At 40.5% G+C, this 17,857-nt stretch overlaps 1 protein-coding gene across 3 annotated transcripts in view; it reads left to right on the plus strand.

Moving 5' to 3' along the window:
- Positions 1-17,857, plus strand: part of PIK3AP1 (phosphoinositide-3-kinase adaptor protein 1) — an 81,658-nt gene that overhangs the window by 37,760 nt on the left and 26,041 nt on the right. For 2 of the 3 annotated variants that reach the window (XM_087702145.1, XM_087702146.1), the window contains exons 8-11: positions 3,241-3,430; positions 9,905-9,985; positions 15,689-15,871; positions 17,347-17,412. In XM_087702145.1, coding sequence (XP_087558271.1) covers positions 3,241-3,430; positions 9,905-9,985; positions 15,689-15,871; positions 17,347-17,412 — 520 coding nt within the window. The remainder of the gene's footprint in view (positions 1-3,240; positions 3,431-9,904; positions 9,986-15,688; positions 15,872-17,346; positions 17,413-17,857) is intronic. The other variant, XM_087702147.1, reaches the window with a different exon arrangement.

The raw sequence follows: 17,857 nt of genomic DNA on the forward strand, positions 1-17,857 counted from the left end.
TATTTCTCTCTCTCTGCTATAATGGGAAGAAAAGTATTGGGACTAAAACTTAACAGTTCATGACTCATATAGAAACAATAGATTTGAAGGTTTCAGTGATATATATGTGGTCTTATTCCACAATAAGAATTTTCCAGAAGATGAAGGTGCTATTCTTGTAGTGAAATAATAATTTGAAAGACAGATCACCATTAATCTAAATGGGACTTTTAGAATTAGATCTAGAGACATTTGATACTATTTGTATTTTTTCACATAGGAAAAAATATGTATGGGTTATGTTAGATAGATTCTGAAGAAGCACAGAGGAACTGATGTGGGCATAATCATTATGGGGTATATACCGTGTTTCCTCAAAAATAAGGCAGGGTCTTATTTTCTTTTGACTCCTGAAATAAGGGCTTGGCCTTATTTTTGGGGAGGTCTTATTATTTTTGAGGTACAGGAGGAAGCGACTGTAGTCACCTCATGGCTGCTGTTGTATTGCAATATTTTGGGGAGGACTTATTTTTAGGGGAGGGCTTATTTTAATGCATGCACTCAAAAGCCTGATTGGGCTTATTATCTGGAGAGGTCTTATTTTGGGGGATTGGAGTTGCTGTCCCTCTACAAACCTTGGTGGGGGTGTGTGGAGTGCTGGCCCCGTTTCAGCAAGTGGATTGATTGGATGTGTGGTTGTGTCATGATTGGTAGATTGATGCTGATTGGTGCTGGCTGTGTGTTCGTTGTTGTTTTGTGTTGTAACAGCCTGGGTGGTAGGTGAGGCTCATTTGTTGACTAGGGCTGGTTTCCAGATGTATGGTAGGAGGGAGGTATCGTCATATTTATTCATGTTGTGGGAGTGTTTCTCTATTTCGATAGCTTCCATAATTATTCTCTTGTTGGAGTGTTCAGTTTTGGAGATTAACCTGTTCCTTCGAAATTAATTTCATGTCCTGTAGCTTTAAGGTGCTGGAAAAGGGAGGAAGTTTTTTCTTTTTTTCTTACTGCGTTCTTGTGTTCTGCAGTGCATGCATTTATTCTCCTGTTCGTTTGTCCTATGTATGTTGCAGGGCAGATTTTGCATGGTATTTCGTAGACTCCTTGGTTTTCTAGCTGGACTTTGTCTTTGGGGTTTCTTAAGATGTTGGCTATTTTTTGGTCAGTGTTAAAGGCTGTCTTGATATTGTGTTTGTGGAGAATTTTGCTGATTTTATCTGTGGTGCCTTTGATGTAAGGGAGGAGGGCGATGCCGTTGTCCTGTTCTGTGTCTCATTTTTTTGTGGGAGTCTCCCTTTGGATTAGGTTGGCAATTATTTTTCTTTGGAATCCGTTAGAAATTAATATGTTTGTGAGAATGTGTAATTCAGTTTTCAGGTGGTCTTTGTCGGCTAGGCATAGAGAAACACCCCCACAACATGAATAAATGTGATGATACCTTCTGCCTACCAGACATCTGGAAATCAGCCCTAATCAACATATGAGCCCCACCCACCACCCAGGCCGTTAAAACACAAAACAACAACGGACACACAGCCAGCACCAATCTACCAATCATGATACAGCCACACATCCAATCAATCCACTTGCTGAAACAAGGCCAGCACTCCACCCCTCTCCCAAGGTTTGTAGCGGGACAGCAGCTTCGATCATGGGTTAAGCCCAAAACACCAGCTTGAAGATGGCGAGTGAGACCTCGCCAAAACATTGCCAAGACAATCTCAATCTTACACAGGAAAAGACCCGAATACAACAAACCAGCATACTTACACCTGTGAAAATCTACAAATACATATACATACATACATACATACATACATACATACATACATACATGCATACATGACTTCTCCCTTCAGCACCACAAGTATAAACAATTTATGAACTTTTACCTTCTCTTACAATACACACACTGCAGCTATCAACTAGTATCTTTTTGAAAAGGAGCAGAACTGGAAGACACAGTTTTATTAAACTTTCATTGGATTCTTGTAACCAAAATATTCTGAAGATGTAATATGTAATATATAATAAACTTTCTTAATTAAAATATTACATTTAGAAAGAAAAAAATCTTGGACAGCTATATAATATGGGAATACATGGCTTGTAAACAAATTAGAAAAGGACTTTGAGGTGATCACTGACAACAAGCTGAACACAAATAATAAATACCAGAGAACTGAGCATTGTATTTCCAAATAGATATTAGATTAGAGAAAGTTCAGAGGAAAATAGCGAAGATACAAGTACTTAAAGCGATGCCCTATGTTGATAGGTTGAAGGAACTAGAGATGTTCAGTTTGGAAGAAATGAGACTGAATGGAGATATGGTAGCTGTGTTCAGGTATATAAAGAGAATTTACAGAGAAGATGGTCCAGAACTATTTTCCATGACTACAAAAACCAGAATCAAACCTAACAGCTATAAGTTGCAGCTGCCAAGATTTTATTTGAATACAATTTCCTGATGATAAGATCTATACAGAGCCATTTTGGTGTAGTGGTTAAGGCACCAGGCTAGAACTAGGAGACAGTGAGTTCTAATCCCACTTTAGGCCAAGGCTAGCTGGATGATCTTGGGGTAGTCACTCTCAGCCATAGAAAGAAGATAATGACAAATTACTTCTAAAATCTTGGCAAAAAAATTATAGGGCAGTGATAGCTAAGCTTTTCGGCACCAAGTGCTGAAACTGGAGTGTGTGTGCCGGAGCACCGGAACCCGGAAGAGCAGCTGGCCACCACATGCATGCGCACTGGACCAGCTGTCTGGCATGTGTGTGCATGACAAAACCCGGAAGAGCAGCTAGCGATGGTGCGCGTGCCCACAGAGAGGGCTCTGTGTGCCACTTCTGGCACGCGTGCCATAGGTTCGCCATCACGGCTATAGGGATTGGTTTAGGAAATTGCCAGGAGCCATAATTTTTTCTAAGGGACGCAAACCAAAACAACAACAACAATAACAACAAAACACTCAACTGCACAGCAATGGAATAAATCTACTTGTGAAAGTTGTAGGTTCTCCATCTCTGGGGGCGTTTAAGAAATCATCTCTCATGATTCCAACACTTTGCACATGGCTAGATGATCTTTGTGTCTCCTACTATTCTGTGATTCTGTTGTTTTATACATGATACACTTGTGGACTGGGTTTCACTTTGCTATCTTTAAATTAGGTTTAGAAGGACCATGTTTTGAACTGATTACATTAATCAAGCAGTCATTGTGCTACAGAGACCATTGCTTTTTTTTATCTTGCAGGAGACAGCAGATATGCTCAAATCTCACATAAAAGAGGAGTTGATGCAGGGGGAGGAAGATGGCTCTATTTACGAGTCCATGGCTCATGTCTCTGCTGACCTTCTGATGAAATGTTCGCTGAACCCCAGTTGTGATGAAGAACTCTATGAATCCATGGGTGGTTTGATTCCCAGCTCTACAGAGGACTTATGTACATATACAGTGCTCCTTATTTATCTCATAATATAAGCGATGGTGGCTATTGATTAATGCTAATCTAAAATTTCTTGTCACTTTAAATGTGGCTATTTTGTACATAGGATGTAAAGTTAAAACATATTTAATTTTGCATGGGAATGTAAGTAGCAAAAAAGCAGAAAGGGAACATACCATATTTTTTGGACTATAAGACATACCAGCGTATAAGACGCACCAAGATTTCGAAGAGGTAAGTAAGAAAAAAAAGTGTTTGTCCTCCCCAGGAGCACTCTGCAGGCTTCAGCAGGGCTGGGGTAAAGTGAAAACGCCCTTGTTTTTCACCAAAATGGGGGCATTTCCCCCTTGGCCCGGTTTTTGCCCATTTTTCACAAATGCTTCGGGAGGCCAAAAATGGCTGTATTCAGTTTATAAGATGCACCAACATTTCCATGCTCTTGTAGGGGAGTGGAAGGTGTGTTTTATACTCTGAAAAATAGATTCCTACCTGCAAGCAGCAATGTTCATGTAGTAGATGTTATATTTATAATTTGTGGTTTGGCAGACCGTATTCTTTACAATATTGCACTTCAGGTTTGGATATGGAGGAACATAGGACAAAGAATACAGATAGTTCTCAACGTGCGACCACAATTGAGCCCAAAATTTCTGTTTCTGAGTGAGACATTTAAGTGAATATTGCCCTATTTTACAACCTTTCCTGCCACAGTTGTTAAGCAAACCCTGCAGTTTATAAGTTAGTAACACAGTTGTCAAGTGAATCTGTTTTTCCTGTTATCACTGCATGACACACGGTTGCAAAAGTGATCACATGAATATATGCCAGTTGCCAAATGTCAACTGTCCCACTCAGTCATCTAGCAAAGAAAGACTCCTGGCCATTTGTTTTGCCAAGACTATATTTGACTAAAGCTTAAATAGTTACAGAACTGGGATAAGCTGAATCTGAGGTTTTCCCATGCAAACAACACAAAGGACAGTTCCCTCTGCCCCCCCCCCCGCCATCCTCCCCTCCGTTGTCCAATCAGGTGCTTGTCTATTGCTTAGGAAACAGGTGCTCTGTTCCCAGCTCTGCATATTGTTAGTTGATTTTGGTTGGCTGTAGCTTCTTACAAGGCTCAGCCGGGCTCCCCTTATTCCTTACATTCCAATCTCCCCCTCCCCCCCAAAAAAGCTTGGATGAAGCTTGGATAGATGAGATGCAGCGATGACAATAAGTATTAGAAATTCTGTGTATAGCCCTACAGAACAAACAGTGCACAGTCCACATGTGGTTTTATGTTTAACTGTGACAAGGAAGCAGAAAACTTTTTATTGAACGAAAAAGCATAGACAGGTCTGTCAAACTGGCGGCCTGCAGGCCATATATGGTCCATGGAGGCCATAGCCATCCCAGCTCCGCAAAGGCAAACAACATCATGATCTGGCCCGCGATGTGATGGAATTTGACACTCCTGGCAGAGTGTACCATAGATGCAACTACAAACTTATAACACTGGCATCTACTGCGTGAAGAATATCTATTTCTACTAAATACTACTGTAGTTGTACAAAATTCATGAACACCGTATTCTAACACCCCCACTCAACAAGTACTCCTGATGTTATTCCATGAGATAGTACTGAAAATGTCCATGTCTGCAGTTCATTAAGAGATGTCATCTCTTCATTGCAGCTCTTAATCCACTTTTGTTTCTCATGGGTTGGAAGTCTTTGTATCTCATACATCCCATGAATCTGGCTCTGGTTTTAATGATTTGTAAGCAACATAGGACAGATTTGGCTTGGATGCCTTTGTTGCTTCTGGGGATTTCCTGATTGAAGCCTCTTGTGGCATGTTTTCTTTTTCTACAGTATTTGATAGTCTGTGTTGTTATCTATTTTTATGTCACTTTGTTGCCTATCTTCATGTGACACTGATGTGAAATTTCCCTCGGTCTGAAGTATTTGTGTTACTTCATGAAATTTTGAACACACTGAAGTTTCATCAACAATTGCACTTCTACCGATGGTTACTTTGTTTGTGTCTTGGTGTAGAATTCTGTATCCCACAAGCACAACGTCCTTTCTTCAAGTATCCCATTTTGTACATTTTTCTTTTGGGATGTGCACTTTGGCTTTGCTTCCAAAAATGTTAAGATGGCTCAAATTTGGAGCCTTTCCATTCACACAGTTAATATAGAGCAGTGATGGCGAACCTATGGTACACATGCCACAGGTGGCACGTGGAGCCATTTATTAGGGCACACGAGGCGCTGCCCTGTCAGCTGGCCAACGCGCATGCGTGTGCTGGCCAGCTGAGTTCACCCTTTTTTAAAGCCATTTTTCGCCCTCCCCAGGCTCTATAGGAGGCTTTATAGGAGCCTAGGGAGGTCGAAAAGAACCTCCCCCACTCCCCCCGGAGGCCATCCAGAGGCTTCATGCGCTTCCCTAAAGCCTCCGGAGTGCAAAAAGCTGGCCATACGGGCAAACTGAAAGTTTGGGAACGGAGTTCCGGTTTGCTTGGAGTGTCGTTTTGACTCCTGAAGGTCTCTGAAGCATTCAAAGCACTTAAAACAACCCTCCAAGCATGCAAAAAATGGGGGGGAACGCCTGTAGTGCAAGCATGTGCACTGGGGGGATCGTGCATTGCATTATGGGTGCGGCACACCTGCAGATGCCCCCCCCCTGCGCTCCCCACACGAGCCAAAAAAGGTTCGCCATCGCTAATATAGAGTTTTCACAGATGATTTTCCTGGTAGTTAACTTTGATGATAGCATGTGGTTATAATTGCCTCTGTGCTCTGATCTTTCTCTATCCACTTATCTGAAGGGTGTTTTGGCCTAACTTCATTTATGCATTTCCACAATCATACTTTTATTAGCATCCCTAAGGTGCTTTTTCAAGAGGCAACTGGACTTCCCGGTTTTTCTTTGAAGACGTTTCTTTGAAGACTTCAAAGTCTTCCAAAAAAAATCAGAAAGTCCAGTTGTCTCTTTAAAAGGCACATTTGGGACAACCATGACCTGGATGACTGAGAATCTCCATAGGCACTCTTATTAGCAGCATTTTCATCTTGAATTTCCAAGGCTGATACTTCTGGTTTGTCAGATTTGCAAATGAAAGCTTTTGTTGCAGTCATCTTGCGCTTATTTGCTATAACCAGCTATGATTGGGCCCATAACCTGTTAGAAATTCTGTACAGTATGTAGCCCTGCAGAACAAACAGTGCACAGTCCACATGTGCTTTTCTGTTTAACTGCAACATTGCCATCTACTCGTTGAAGTATACACCGTAATTTTTGGAGTATAAGATGCATTTTACCCCCCTAAAAGAGGGTGAATACATCAAATGTAGTCCGCCCACCCACGGGCCCCCACCCTTTGGCCCCTGCCTCCCAGCAATTTGCCTCCTTTCAGCAAACAATCTGTTTCAGCTTCAGCACAGCTTGATTAGCACAAGCAGCTGATTGTTGGTTGGATTGGCCTCCTGACCATCAGCTGTTTCAGGCTGCAGGGAGTGCCATAGCCTATTGCCACCTCTGCCCCATTTTCCATCCATTCTGATCTCCGCCCCAGGAACTGGCGAAAAATGGGGCATGCAGAGGCCAAAAACGGAGTGCGGCGGCTGAAACAACCCCTGCAGCCTGAAACAACTGATCGTCGGGAGGTCGATCCAACCAACTATCAGTTACTTGTGCTAATCAGGCTGTGCTGACATTGAAACTGAAACAGCTGTTTGCTGCAAGGAGGCAAATTGCTGGGAAGCAGAGGCAGATTTTTTTCCCCTTGTGCTAATCCGGCTAAACTGAAACTGAAACAGGCTGTTTGCTGTTTGCTGCAAGGAGGCAAATTGGCTGGGAGGCAGATTTTTTTTCTTGTTGTCTTCCTCAAAAGCTAGGTGCATTTTATACTTTGGAGCGTCTTATATTCCAAAAAATATGGTATATCATTACTGAATACCGCTGTGTAGTTGTACAAAATAATGAATACTGTATTCCAGCAGTCTGAATTTTGTTCATATGACCATGGGGATGCTGCAACAGTCGTAAGTATGAAAAATGGCCATAAATCATGTTTTTGTAAATGGCACTTTTAGTGTCATTGTAATTTCAAACAGTCACTAAACAAATGGTTGTAAGTCAAGGACTACCTGTACATTGCTACCATAGTATTAGTTTTTGGCTAGAATTTTAGACCACACATTTTTGCATCTTTGTGGTTGGAACTAAACTAAACAGATATTGATAACTCTTTTTCCTAAGGAAGAGTGTGGTAGACAAGTGGGAAACAGAAAAGATGTGAGGTAGGCATATTTATCCATAAAGTCTGGACTGAAGTCTGGAGTATAAGAGTGGAGGGTTTAGCAACAGAAAGAAGTATCATTTGGCTGCTTCTAAGCGATGCACTGACAATTTTTCCACAAGCTTCATCACGGAATAATTCACAGTTGAAAGGGACCTTTTCATCTGACGAGTTTTATTCCTTAGCAGCCAGATTATTTAGCCAGGCACTTTTGGTAGGGGTTTTCGTCCTTTGGGGTGATACATTTTTGTACAGGTGTAATCATACTTTACATATAATGCAATGTGTATGAGCAATAAATAAGCAAAACGTCCTAGTATAGAGAAATAAATATGATATTCTAGATATGACTTGTTGAGTTTATTTCTTTTGAAGAAATACTTTTCTTCTAATACTGAATACTAATTACGTGATCCATCCTACCTAAGTCATATCTACAATATCATATTTATTTCTCTACTAGGACCAAGTTTTGTCTATTTATTGCTCATACATAGCACATTGGGTATAGGCATCTGAGCCCTTTAGCGCTTCCTTCCTTGTCCTAAGGTTTACTCTTTTCAGATTTGTGTTATAGGTATGGCTCAAGTTAAGGTTTCCTTCCCCTTCCAGTTAGTTTAAAGCTCCCTAGATGTCTTTTACAGATGTTTTCCAAAGATATTCTTCCCTGTCTTTGTGAGATAAACCTTCTCTCTTGCCAGAAGCCCTTCTTACAGGTAGAGATGACCATGGTACAAGAATCCATTTTTTTTCTTAATGGTGAGCAGATGAGCTGTTATCATCAATGGTGTGTTGAGCCGTTGTTTAACCTTGAGTACCAGTGTATGTGAGGGTTAAGTATATTTTAATTCTGTAAGCCATTCAGAGTTATTGAGACCATTCCTTGAGCCAACAGTTCGCCTCCAGAATCCCTTGTTCCTTCCTTGGCACATTATCATCCATTGGAATTGAAACATTACCTATGCTCCAACTCTTTTTATTTCCTATCTATCTCCAATAGTTTCTTGATATTCTTACCAACATTTGTTCTGCAGTCTTGACAAGGAGATCAATATTGCTCATTAATTATTGGAACATTTAGTGTCACACTGTATTTATGCTACAGGAGCTTTTACTATATGGAGGATAGGGATCTCATCTGTATCGTCAAAGAACTTACATATTTCTGGGAAATTATATTTAAAATACAGATAGTTCTTGACTTGGGACCCATTTGTTTAGCAACAGTTCAAGGCTCTAATGGTAGTGAAAGAAGGGAATGATGACCGGTCGCTGAAGTTACAGCCATCACAGCATCCCTGCAGTCATGTGTTCACAATCTGGGCACTTTGCAACTCATTCATACTTAGGACCAGTTTCCAAGCACCCACAATCACATGATCACCATTCACAAACTTCCCTGACAGTTTTCCCAGAAAGTCAATGGAGAAGCTGGCAGGGAAGGTCACAAGTCACTGGGGTAAGTCTGCCCCACCCATACACTCTTCTCAGCCCTTCCGCATGGTGTCATACTGTCCACTCACAAACCCATTAACACTCATGGGCATCTTTCCTACATGGAACTTCTTGTGCATCCCTATGTACCCTCCCTGACCCCTGTGGTGATTCCCACATATCCCTGCACACCCTCCCTGGCTCTCCCATGGCTCTTACACACCCTTATGTAGTTTCTCACATCCTCTCTACACCTGCACATGCTCTTCTCAACCACTGCATCATAGTGCACCTTTTCAACCTGCCCAGCATCTCTTCCACATCCCCTTGCACCCTCGGTCATCAACCCCAGTCCTCCCCCTCTGTGCACTCCTCCTTTCCTCACCCTGCAGCAACCATTTACCTGCCGGCCTGAGACATCCTGCCAGCCTGAGACATCCTGCCATCTTTCCCACTGACTTTACTTGTGGGAAGCAGGAGGAAGCTGCCTAACAAGTATGGAGTTCTATTAACAACAACTGGAACTGCAGGAATTCCCATTGCTAAGCAAAGTAGTGGTACTTTACAACTTACAACTTCCCTTAGCAATGGAAATTCCTGTAAACATATAACCTTCGTGTGATATTTTGATGGCCAAGCTTTTATGGAATCCTTCCTCATCTAAACAAAATAAAATATAGGAAGCTGCACATATATTTAATATGTATGTTTGCAAAGTCAACTAAGTACATGTGTGGTCATTTTTTCCAGATGTAGAAATGCTTCAGTCAGATGCTAATAATCCTCTTTCACGGACAACCAAGGACTATATGATGCGCAGATTCTTAGAAGGTAAGCAACATAGCAAACTTAACCAAAAGGCAAGATTACAATTAGAAACAATTGGTTTGCATGTTATTCTTTGGCAAAGATCTATCAGCACCCTCACAATCTAAGTATGATTGCGGTATTATCTTGTTATACTGCAATCTCAAGATGCCGATAGCAATCTCGGTGAAATGTTCTCTTGCAATTTTGATGTTTTCTCTTTTCTGTTACTGAAAATTTCATACTCAAAAGATGAAATTTTGAATATCAGTGGACTTTAAATAACAAGCTGCTTTCTGGGACTAGTCCTCCCTTCTTTTCAAATGCGGAGGAAATTCTGACTGAGGGAACAGCAGTTATCTCTTTCGGCCCAGCAGAAACAAAGAAGAGAGACAAAAGGAGAAGGAAGGGCAAGAGAGGAGGCATATTACAATGACTCAGGAAGCATAGGGTAAGGAAATCTCTCCTCCCCTCTCTGCATTTAACTAATCTTCACTCATTTGTAAATAGGATAGATAAACTGCTACTTTTAAAGTGGAACAACTCAGTCTTTTCTAACTTGGCAGTCCTCTGCTTCATTGAAACATGGCCGAATGATTTGATTAATGATAGCAGCTTGCAAATAGCAATAGCACTTAGACTTATATACCGCTTTACAGTGCTTTACAGCCCTCTCTAAACGGTTTACAGTCAGCATATGCCCCCCACAACAATCTGGGTCCTCATTTTACTGACCTTGGAAAGATAGAAGGCTGTGTCAACCTTGAGCCTGGTGAGATTTGAATTGCCAAATTGCAGTTAGCCAGCAATCAGCAGAAGTAGCCTGCAGTACTGCACTCTAACCCCTGCGCCACTGTGGCTCCCAGGATTTCAGATTCAAAGAGCAGATAAGAAGATCAGAAACATCCAGTAAAAAGAAGGGATGCAGTACCTGCTTTTATATTAACAACCGATGGTGTAAAAATGTCGCTACACTAAAGAAATTTTGTGATGTGGACTTAGAGACACTATTCATTAACCACATATCCTATTATTCCCCCTCTTCATTCATCCTAACTGACTGTACATACCACCCAAGCCTGCTTAAACAAGGCACTGCAAACCTTAACTAACCAAATCTTGTGGGCTGAACAGAGATATGTACTCATTGTATTAAGAGATTTTAACAGCGCTAACGTAAGTCAAGAGTTTTCAAGATACATTCATCATGTCAACTGTCTCACCAGAGGCAAAAATATTTTAGACCACAGCTACTCAACAATAAAAAGTGCCTACTGCTTTCTACTAAGAGCAGCTGTGGGACACTCTGATCACTGTATGATTCACCTTGTACCTGTTTATAGAAAATCATAAAACCAATCATTAAAAAGTGAAATGCTGGACTGAAAAGGCAAAGTTAAAGCTACAGGCTTGCCTCAATTGCGCAGATGGGAACGTTTTTGGAGCTGGCTTAGAGGATTTGAATGAACTCAATGACACTGTGACATCTTATGTTAGTTTTTGTAAGGACTTTTGTGTGCTGACCTTATGTATCTGCAGTAATAATAAACTTCTGTTCACACCTAAGCTTATACATCTACACCGTGCTAAAGACAAAACTTATAAGAAAGGAGATCCTGTACAATCAGGCCAGGAATGTATTAACAAGGGAGATCAGGGCAGCAAAGAGGAGCTCTTCTAAAAAGCTGAGGAATCAGCTCTCAACAAATGAACCAGTAAATGTGTGGAAACGCCTTAAAAATATTTGACTATAGCAAACCTTCTTCCCTTGCTGAAAGGAATCAGCAACTGGCAGATGATCTGAATGTGTTTGACTATAGGTTAGCGTTGTGGCCCAGCAGGAGCCGTTGGAGCTGCTGATGGACTCCGATAGTGAGGGACCCTATGAGTCTGCTATGGAAGATGTGGAGGACCCTGGGTAGGGTTCAGACTCTGAGCAGGGACCAGAGAGGCTGGTTGGCCACCAGGAGGAGCCTGAGGCATGGAGCAGTGGGGAAGATCAAAGGGAGTTTGTCCCTGACGTCAGGCACTGGAGCAGTGGGGAAGATCAAAGGGAGTTTGTCCCCGACATCAGGCAGTGGAGCAGTGGTGAAGATCAAAGGGAGTTTGTCCCTGATGCCAGGCAACGAAGGGCAGAGAAACAAAGGCAGCAGTTACAGAGACAGACTCATAAGAGATAATCAAGCTCAGGTGGTTGTGGCTTGGCTCCTCCCAAGAGAGTATATAAGAAGAGACTTTGGGAGGAGACCTTTTGCAGGACACAACCGTTCATAACAACCTGGAGAAGCTCTTGTTTGTATTGTATCTTTTATCTGTGGGAGTCTGGGTTGCTGCTAACGTCTTGCCTGTGCGTCATGTGTGGGCTGTGAATAAAGTGTGTCTAACAGTAAGCCTGTGTCGGCGTTAATCACCAGACGGAGGGGGGTCAGAACAGGTTTGAGAGGAAATCACTGTCAGGTGCATCCACAACAACCAAGTCTTCTGCACCTGACTCTATCCCTCTGAGCCCCCCACCTCCGGTAATCATGGAAAAAGATGTGTGAGGTCTGTTTTTACAGACAAAACCCTGGAAAAGCACCAGACCCAGACAAGGTAATTCCTTCCTGCTTGAAAGTCTGTGACCAACTAGCCCCCGTCTTCACCTGCATTTAAAATAAATCACTGGATATGTGTTATGTCCCTTCTTGTTTCAAATGCTCTACTATCATCCCAAGAAACCAAGAAACCCTTTATCAAGAAGCTGAATGACTACTGATTGGTTGCTTTGACATCTGTAGTTATGAAAACCTTTGAAAGGTTAGTGCTGGCCCACCTAAAAGCCATAACACATCCGCTGCTAGACCCCTTGCAATTTGCCTACCCTGCAAATAGATCAGCAGATGCTGTTATCAATATGGCACTGCACTCTTTCTTATAACATCTTGAATCCCAAAAGACCTATGCAAGGGTCCTTTTTGTAGACTTCAGCTTGGCATTCAACACCATCATTACAGAAATCTTTTCCTCTAAACTGACTCAGGTAGCTGTGCCTGACCACACATGCAGATAGATTATAAATTTTCTACAGATAGGAAACGGGAGGTGAAGCTAGGTAAAATCACACCGAATACTTGTTTGATTAGTACAAGAGTTGCCCAGGGCTGTGTGCTCTCTCCATCACTCTTCTCTGTATATACCAAGACTACATCTCGGCATTAACAACTTTTTTATTAGTTTATCCAAGCCTAAGGTACAAAGAAAAAAAAACATGGAAAAGTAAGAAGGGAAAGCAAGAAGGAAGGGAAAAAGAGGGGTTATAGAGTAATGGGTGGAAAAAAGAAAAAGGCAGCAACTTCCAACTCTCTTTGGCACAGTCAAGGTAACAACATTAGAACTACAACTTTTTGCTTTTACACAACAATATGTACAGGCCATTTCTATAACAATAAGCCCGTCTGATTTACAAAAAGAGAATCAAGGTTTCATATATTATTTTTTCTTTCTCACAAAATCCGAAAGCATTTTCAAACTAGAGACAAAATTGAATATAATTTCCTATTTGGATAAAAGAAACATTTTAACCATCTCAGCTTCCTTTGCTGAGGGGAATAATATAGCATTCATTCTCATATTTTCATATATAGTGCATAATATTTTACCAACTTTAGAATATTGTTCAGCATTACTTAAAAACTGGGCTCTATAGTTTGTAAAGATAATAGTCTCATACATTATTTAAGAAATGAAGGGCACAGCTTATTGTCCATTTGAAAAATAAATTCCAAAACAGCTGTTTTATCCAACATCGATGTGGTTTCGATCCCGCCTCCCAGCTTCAGCTCACCAGTTATCTTTGAAGCTCAGCTTCTAAAACTGCTTGCAGGCTGTTGCAGGTATCAGAAGATCTTGAGGGATGATTCTGGGACTTTCCTTAACTTGGAAAATAAAGCAGACAAAAGGAAGCCTGCTCCTTTTGTTGTTGAGTTTGAAAAACGACAGTCCAGAGAGAGGAGATACTCTGGGCGTATCAGCTGTCAGCCATGTCTTCACCGGAAGGACCAATGACTACATCTCAAAGGATCCCTTTGTTAAAAGTACTGAAGTTTGCAGATGATACAATATTCATTTGAGACGATGATGAGTTTGCATATAGATGGATCAACTGGCCCTGTGGTACAGCCAGAACAACCTGGAGCTGAACACTCTTGAAACGGCAGAGTTGATAGTAGATTTTAGAAGAAGCTCTCCTATTCTACCACCTTTTACAATATTGGGCAACACAGTATCAACAGTAGAGACCTTCAGGTTTCTAGATTCTATTATCTCCGAGGATTTGAAACAGACACTTTAGAACCATCATTAAAAAGGCACAACAAAGAATGTTCTTCCTGCATCAACTCAGAAAGCTCAAATTGCCCAAGGATTTACTGATATAGTTCTATAGAGGAATTATTGAATCTGTCATTTGTGCCTTTAACTTTCTGGTTTGGCACAGCAACCAAACAGGACAGGTACAGAATTCAATGGATAGTTAGAACTGCAGAAAAAACAATTGCAATTAACCTGCCTTCCATTGAGGATCTGTAGACTGCACGAACCAGAAAGAGAACTGAGAAAATATCTACAGACCCCTCTCATCCTGGACATTAACTATTTCAGCTTCTCCCCTCTAGATGCCACTACATAGCATTGCATGCCAAACAATTAGACACAAAGATAGTTCCCCTTCCCATGCCATCACTTTGTTGAACACTAATTTCCACAGCACTCTCGTAGGCCTAAATATATTTACCCATGTAGTAAGCCATATTGATACTATCCTTCTCATCTTCTCATCTTTCTAATATATTCTCCTGTTGGTACCTATGATTTATCCCTCATTGTTAGATATTATGATTAATCATTGTAATTATGATCTATGATCTATCACTTTATTGTTTGTATATACATTGAGAGCATATGCACTGGAGACAAGTTTCTTGTGTGTCAAATCACACTTGGCCAATAAATCTAATCTACTCCAAACTAATCTAATCCTATTCTACTCTACTCTTTGTTGTTGTTAGTTGCAAAGTTGTGTTGGACCCATCGCAACCCCATGGACAATGTTCCTCCAGGCCTTCCTACTCTACACTCTATTTTACCTTTTAAGTGCTTTTATTATATCAGTTAATCAATTTCATTTAGTCATTGATCAGCAAATCTTTTACTGTGTGAAAAAGGCAACATGATAATTTATACAGTGAAACTACTACTGGGATAGATATTGTTAATCAATGCAGAATATCCAATCTAAATGGAATCCCATACCTCTCTGTTTTTCATTTTCCAGCTTTGTATCTTATTAATTTTATGTATTGCTTCTTCAATAATTCTCACATTCCCTTATTAGTGCATCTCCATAAATAGAACATAGGTCAGTATTTATATATCTGTATTTATAGGAAAGTAATAAATGGGATTAGCATGTTGAGAAATAGGCCTAGCCCATATTGGTTATAGAAACATACAGCTTGGACCTTGCTTAAGAGTGTGACCATGTCCTTAACTGAATTTCCAGTTATTTCTAGCATAATCTAGGGGTCACTTTGGAAACGGCAGAAGACTTTAGTGAATTACAGCATGGTGCCAAACTAGCTCCCTGGAGGAGCTGAAGCCTTGAAACTTTTGTTTATGAAGAAAATTGTAAGAAAATTGTTGTTTATTCATTTTTGTTTGCTTTATTTTTAATATCATTTTCTTTTCTAGGAGTTAATTTGGAGATTCCAGAACCTAAAGAAGCTATCTACCATCAAAGTGAAGACAAAGATGTCTATCATACTGTGGAACAAGACAGCTTTCCCCAGGAAATGGTTAACAGGCCACCTGTTCCTGTTCCAAGACCTGATCCCTCCTCCATACAACAAGACAAAGAACCATACATTTATAAAGGTGACTGGTGAAAAAATTCTGATAACTTTTTTGCTAGACAGTATAGAATAGGAGGGGAGTTTGTCCATTTTAATAGATGTCAAATTATTATTTCATTTCAGAGTTTTGTGCCTCTTCTTTACAAATTGCAAACATAATAAAGTGAAAAAGTAAATATTAATTTATGGCCACACGCCATTGCATAAATGGAGCTGTGCACCTGCCACTCACATGCCTACCCACTCTCATGCTGAGCCACCAAGCTGGAAAGGTTGGGGACCACTGCATTAGTTGAAAGTTTTTACTTTCAGGAGTTTTTACTTTATGGTCTAACCTGAATATATTGCCTTGTGATTTCCACCCATTATTTCTGCTTTTGCCTTAAATAATACCTTTAATTTATATTGTATTTTCCCGAAAATAAGATCTGGTCTTATATTTTGGGGTTTTTAAAATAAGTACTGGGGCTTATTTTTGGGGAAACACAATTTCAGGGTGATTTCGGGGAAGTACAATTTCAGCCTGGCTGAGTCCCATCCCCCCCAGCATGCACACAAAGGCGGCAAGCATGCAGGGGCAGATATCGGGCAGCAGCCACAGCCCACTGGCCCCTTGGTTGGTGTGCTCTGGGGCTGTACAGTTGTTGATTAACTGTCCAAGCAGCTGATGGCATGCGGCGGGGGGATTGACACACAATTCGGACCCGCTGCACTGTGGGAAAGCCAAGAGTCAGTGGGCCGGAGCGGACGGCTGGCCGCGGGGAGTTCGTCTTCATGTCTCTTGATTTGCCTGCGGCCTAGTAGTTTAGTAAGGTAATTTAGAAGTAATTTAGTCAACCCCTTACTCACTACAGGAGCTGCAAAAACATTTTGGGCAGATGGCTATCCAAATGATCCATCCTATATTTGAAAACTCCTGGGGAAGGAGAAAATCATTACATAAACTAACTTATTCTACTGGTTGACAGCTTTTGTCATCATCAGAAACCTCTGATAAGTAAACTGAATCTATATACCTGAAGCTTGACCTATTTGTTGCGGTAATAGTCTCTAGGCAACCGGCAATGTCTTATTCTGTAATCTAATAGTTCCATTTGAAGGGATTTTTTAAAATAAATTCTCTTTGATTCCCAGGGAAGATTCCTCTGAAAGATAGTTCCCCCGCAGTTTGTATTGTGAAAATGGTCCTGAATCAGTTATGTCATCATGTCTTTAAAAGTTTGTCTTATGGTGATAAAAAATTCTGTTCAGCTATATCATTTAAAAACTCATATAGTGTAGAATTCTCCCCTTTTAAAATGTGTTTCAATACTCCTCAATACTTCTTCAGTACTCCTCTGAGTTTTGTTCCTATTTGTGTTTATATTTCTTTTAATGTTACGTTTGATAAAATGATTTATATTTCAAAACGATTTTTAACATTTTTTTAAATATGTGCTACTTACACAACTATATTATGAACTTTTAAAATGTTTTAAATAAATTGTACATGTTCAGTATTTACAGGAAAAGATCAGGAGAAATCTGGGAATCTTTATGTTTCTGCAAAAAACATTGGCAAAGGTGAGTCACGAATACAGAATTTGACAATGTGATTTAAGAGCTGGAACATAAGTAGTCATACAAGATTCCTCTTCTATCTGCAGTGATGAACTGTCTTAGTAATATTTATCTTCCCTGTTTTTATACAATCTCAGAAAAGAGCACTCTCCAACTCTTAATCTTACTTGACAGGTCTCCAGACATTTCTAGAAATACTGCTAAATTTACTACACTATCATACGTTAAATTGTCTAGTAGTCTTGGGAACTTCAGAAGTTTCATAAATTTGGCTGTGAAAATTTCTTGATATTTATAATCAGTTTTATTGCTTTCTCATGCCAAGGTTATTTTGGTCTTCAGTGTAATTTAACTAAATAAATAGAGGAGTCTGGAGTCTGCATGGCAGACTAAAAAGTCCCTGGAAACATTGTGGCTATGACTGGTGGACAGACAACAACTTCTGGGC

Source organism: Thamnophis sirtalis, unplaced genomic scaffold (assembly GCF_051295495.1).
Source record: "Thamnophis sirtalis isolate CommonGarterSnake01/CBP01778 unplaced genomic scaffold, rThaSir2_p1.2 scaffold_15, whole genome shotgun sequence".
Taxonomy (NCBI): Eukaryota; Metazoa; Chordata; class Lepidosauria; order Squamata; family Natricidae; genus Thamnophis; species Thamnophis sirtalis.